General features: G+C 40.3%; 1 protein-coding gene across 1 annotated transcript in view; it reads right to left on the minus strand.

Moving 5' to 3' along the window:
• Window positions 1–2,842, minus strand: part of LOC118815180 (prolyl endopeptidase) — a 16,367-nt gene extending 13,525 nt beyond the window's left edge. Inside the window, exon 1 of the mRNA XM_036581128.1 lies at window positions 2,672–2,842. Coding sequence (XP_036437021.1) covers window positions 2,672–2,713 — 42 coding nt within the window. The 5' untranslated portion in view covers window positions 2,714–2,842. The remainder of the gene's footprint in view (window positions 1–2,671) is intronic.
• Window positions 2,843–4,098: the final 1,256 nt, after the last annotated feature.

Genomic DNA, 4,098 nt, shown 5'->3' on the forward strand with positions numbered 1-4,098 from the left:
TATCGCTGTTGTTGGAAGAAAACCTTGTATCTCCAAAATGAAAACTTTACAGGAGAAGGAAAAAACCTACTTTACTTTTAATGTAAGTCAATGGAACCAGACCCCCCCCCCCACAGCGATATACAGTATCTGCTTATTAAACCTACAACAGGTTAACCTGGTTATTCATACTGATGTTGTAAGAAGTGTTTCAGCTTGAACTGCTTTTTTAATTGAGGTGCAATTAAAAACAGAGCTAAATTACATATATCAGTCTCACAGGGGGCAAAGTTCCTGAATAATTGCATGGTTAATGGTTAAGAAGTAAACAAAGTCATTCAGAGTGGTTTGACTTGGTTGAAACTAACTCAGTAAGAATGGTTCACAGTGGTGGTGATAGGAACCAGACGTCTGAGGAGCTGAATGCCTCCAAAAGCTCCCTCAGAGAATGTTATTAACATGCTGCCTGATATCTCAGACACTGTTTTAAGATAATTTTGAGATAAAGTTTTTAATTTATTCACGGAGGCAGGTGCATGCAGGGTGTCGTAAGGCAAAATAGCCCATCAAATAAGCTTTTTCCAGATTTACCGTTATTTTCCAATCATCAGCATTACATATAAAAGCTCAGAAGACACATGTAGATCCACTGTTTGTTTTGGAGAGTAAATAAAATGGCTATATTTGTGTTGTAGACATCTCAACCCCTGTGGGCTGTTTCACAAAGCAGGATTTGGGCTTAAGTTTAGCCAGAAAACTTAAGCCCAAAATCAAGGCTGCCCAATAGGAAAAGAGCCGAGGGACATTCCTATTGGACAATCCTCATCTTTGGGCTTAAGTTCCTATCACCACCACTGTAAAGACATCTGAGTCAGTAAGCTTCTCTAAAATGAACCATTTCACATCAAACCACTCTGAATGACTTTGTTTACATCTCAACAACCGACTTATGAAGAAAATTCGAAAAATCTACAACCTTAGTGGCTAACTAAACTAGTTTTCATGAAAAAAGTGACAAATATATTCATTTCTGATCCTATGAATGTGTTTTGAGTTACTATAAGTCCACAACTCTTTATCACTCTAGTCTAACATCCGTTTATACAATGTACATAGTTAATAAGCAGCAGCAGGTCACTATGACAAAGCAACTGTTTTTTTGTTTTTTTTGTTTTTAATATGTTTACTGTCTCTCTTAATGTGTTTTGTATTCAACACTCTTCAAAAATATGGTTCTTCAAGGGCTCTTTAGTAAAGAAACCGGTTCTATATAGAACCATGAACACTCACAGAAACCTTTGCATGATTAAAGGGTTCTTTGCATCGTGAAAAGTGTTCTTCAGATTGATGGAGAATGTGCTGTAGATGGCTTAGATAGAACATTTTTTGAAAAGGGCTCTGCTGTCCTTATGATGTCAAGTTTGTTACTATAGGAGAACCCTTTTTGGCGCTATTTTCAAAAAGGTGCTACACAGAACCATCTACAGCACATTCTCCATTGAAGAGGGAAGAGTAGAGATGAGCACTTAATCTCAATCTCATGCTAAACCACAGGTTTATTCTGCACATGTGGACACCTTACTGTACATATTGTACTTTCTGTAACTCCTACTGCACATCTTGCATATCTGGACACTCCACACCTAGACACTATATATTTCAGTACCAATATATGCACATATTTATTCAGTATTGTCATTATATGCTGTTATTGCACTGCCTTTTTCATCTCAGGTTATAGATCTTACTGCAGATTTTTGTATATGTATATTTGTATATATGTCTGTAGATAGGTTTTTTGTATTTATTCTTCTTTTTACATTGTTTCACCCTTATTATTATTATTACTGTCCTGTGTTGTGTGACTGCTAAATTTCCTTCGGGATGAATAAAGTACCTATCTATCTATCTAACCTATCTATCTATCTGAAGAACCCTTTGACCATGCAAAGGGCTCTGAGTGTTCACGGTTCTATATAGAACGTTTTTTTACTGAAGAAACATCCTTTTCAAGTGTGCAGTGAATGGAAAACTGACCATCTTTGTCCACTGTCTATAGCACTATCCAGTTAACCCACTGTCGCTTCTGTTCCAAAGGGCTGTTTCCTCAAATTAAAGCTACATTTGCGTGACTGTTCTGGTACAAAAGTGCTCCTTTAGGCACGTTACAAATGTTCTCTCGATACGTTTTGTTCTAATAAGCAAGCTGGGCAGCAATTTGTGATTTTTCAGAAGTCGCAGCACCAGTTAACGTTAGCATCTGCTAACCAACGTTACAAAACAAAGCTCCGCTAACGGTAGCGTCCACAGTCATTCTCTACCAGACTCGGCTAATGCTAACGGTAGCGTCCACAGTCATTCTCTACCAGACTCGGTTAATGCTAACGGTAGCGTCCACAGTCATTCTCTACCAGACTCGGCTAATGCTAACGGTAGCGTCCACAGTCATTCTCTACCAGACTCGGCTAATGCTAACGGTAGCGTCCACAGTCATTCTCTATCAGACTCGGCTAATGCTAACGGTAGCGTCCACAGTCATTCTCTACCAGACTCGGCTAATGCTAACGGTAGCATCCACCTATTGATTCTCTATAGATTCGGCTAATGCTAACCTGCCGTTAGCACCCATTCATTCTCAGTAGCGTTTAGCAGCGCGCTACTGCAACCAGAGCGGCTCCAGTAAAACACTCACCACAGCCTCGTCGCGATACGCGTTCGGATACTGGAAAGGCATTTTTCGTAAAAGTAAGGCTTTTACGGTAAAACTTCCGCAGCTCGGTCTGCTGAGAGCTTCAGCTGAACGAAAATAAAGAGAGAGTTTGATAGCTGAGTGTTCCCTAACCGGCAGAATAGAGGGGGAAAAACAACGCACGTTTTGTTGGCGCCACCTGCTGTTTGGAGGCAAAAGGGGAATTTTTACGGAGGCTCTAAGGGCCCGTGGTTGAATGCATGTTACGTTGATTATGCGTTCCGTCGCAATAATTTTGCATTCCCTTGCAAATGTACGGAGCCCTACGGAGCCCCGCTGGTGACATCCTGTATAAATAAAAATAATACGTGGCCACGACTTAGTAAAGCGTGGGAAAGAGATCCTAATGCGTTGCCACGACTAAGTAAGCCGTGATCTCGTTCCCACGCTTTACTAAGTCGTGGCCACGACTTAATCATCCCATTCCCACGCCTTACTAAGTCGAGTCTTACTAAGAGCCCCACTGGTGACATCCTGTATAAATAAAAATAATGTGTGGCCTTATTAATGCGTGGGAATGAGATCCCAATGCGTGGCCAGGACTTAGTAAGGTGTGGGAATGAGATGATTAAGTCGTGGTCACGCACTAGGATCTCGTTCCCACGCTTTACTAAGTCGTGGCCACGACTTAATCATCTCATTCCCACGACTTACTAAGTCGTGGCCACGCACTATTTTTATTTATATAGGGTGTCGCCAGCGGGGCTCCAGAGGGGGGGCTTTGCGTTCCCTCACAATAACTGGATTTTGCAATGGAACACAAAACTTTAGCAAGCGAATGCAAACGTTTTGCGACGGAACACAATGGCTTTGCAATTTTTTTCCACAAAGGCACTTTAGGGGCTCCGTAGCAAATATACAAGGCTACTTAACTGTGTTATCAACATTTTCTCTCTGTAACAAACATGTCTTACTTTTGTTTCAGGAGTAAAATTCACTGGAGAGGAAAATGTTTATAGGAACATTTATCTGAGAACCTTTTTTTTCACTCTGGGTCCCTTATTAAGGACTCCATTTAAAGGGCCTGTATACTCTTAAAGGGCCCATATTGTTTAATACCAAATTTTCTTCACTTTTTTTGAGATAATAGACATTATATGTAAACATGAATAAAATGTTAAAACATAATGTTCACTCCTCAGTCCGTGTATGAGATCTACAGTGCAATTACAGACTGTTTTTTTTTTTTGGAATCCATTGTTCTTGTGATGTCACGAAAACCAGACACAATGGTAAACATCTGCCTGATTGGCATACAGCCACCCAATCCACATTCAAGTTTTAAGGAGTATTTCAGCCTGGACTGCTTTTTTAGGAGGCACAATAGAGACAAGCTAGTCAGAATAGAGTTTGTTTACATATATACGTCC

This window comes from Colossoma macropomum, unplaced genomic scaffold (genome assembly GCF_904425465.1).
Source record: "Colossoma macropomum unplaced genomic scaffold, Colossoma_macropomum, whole genome shotgun sequence".
Taxonomy (NCBI): Eukaryota; Metazoa; Chordata; class Actinopteri; order Characiformes; family Serrasalmidae; genus Colossoma; species Colossoma macropomum.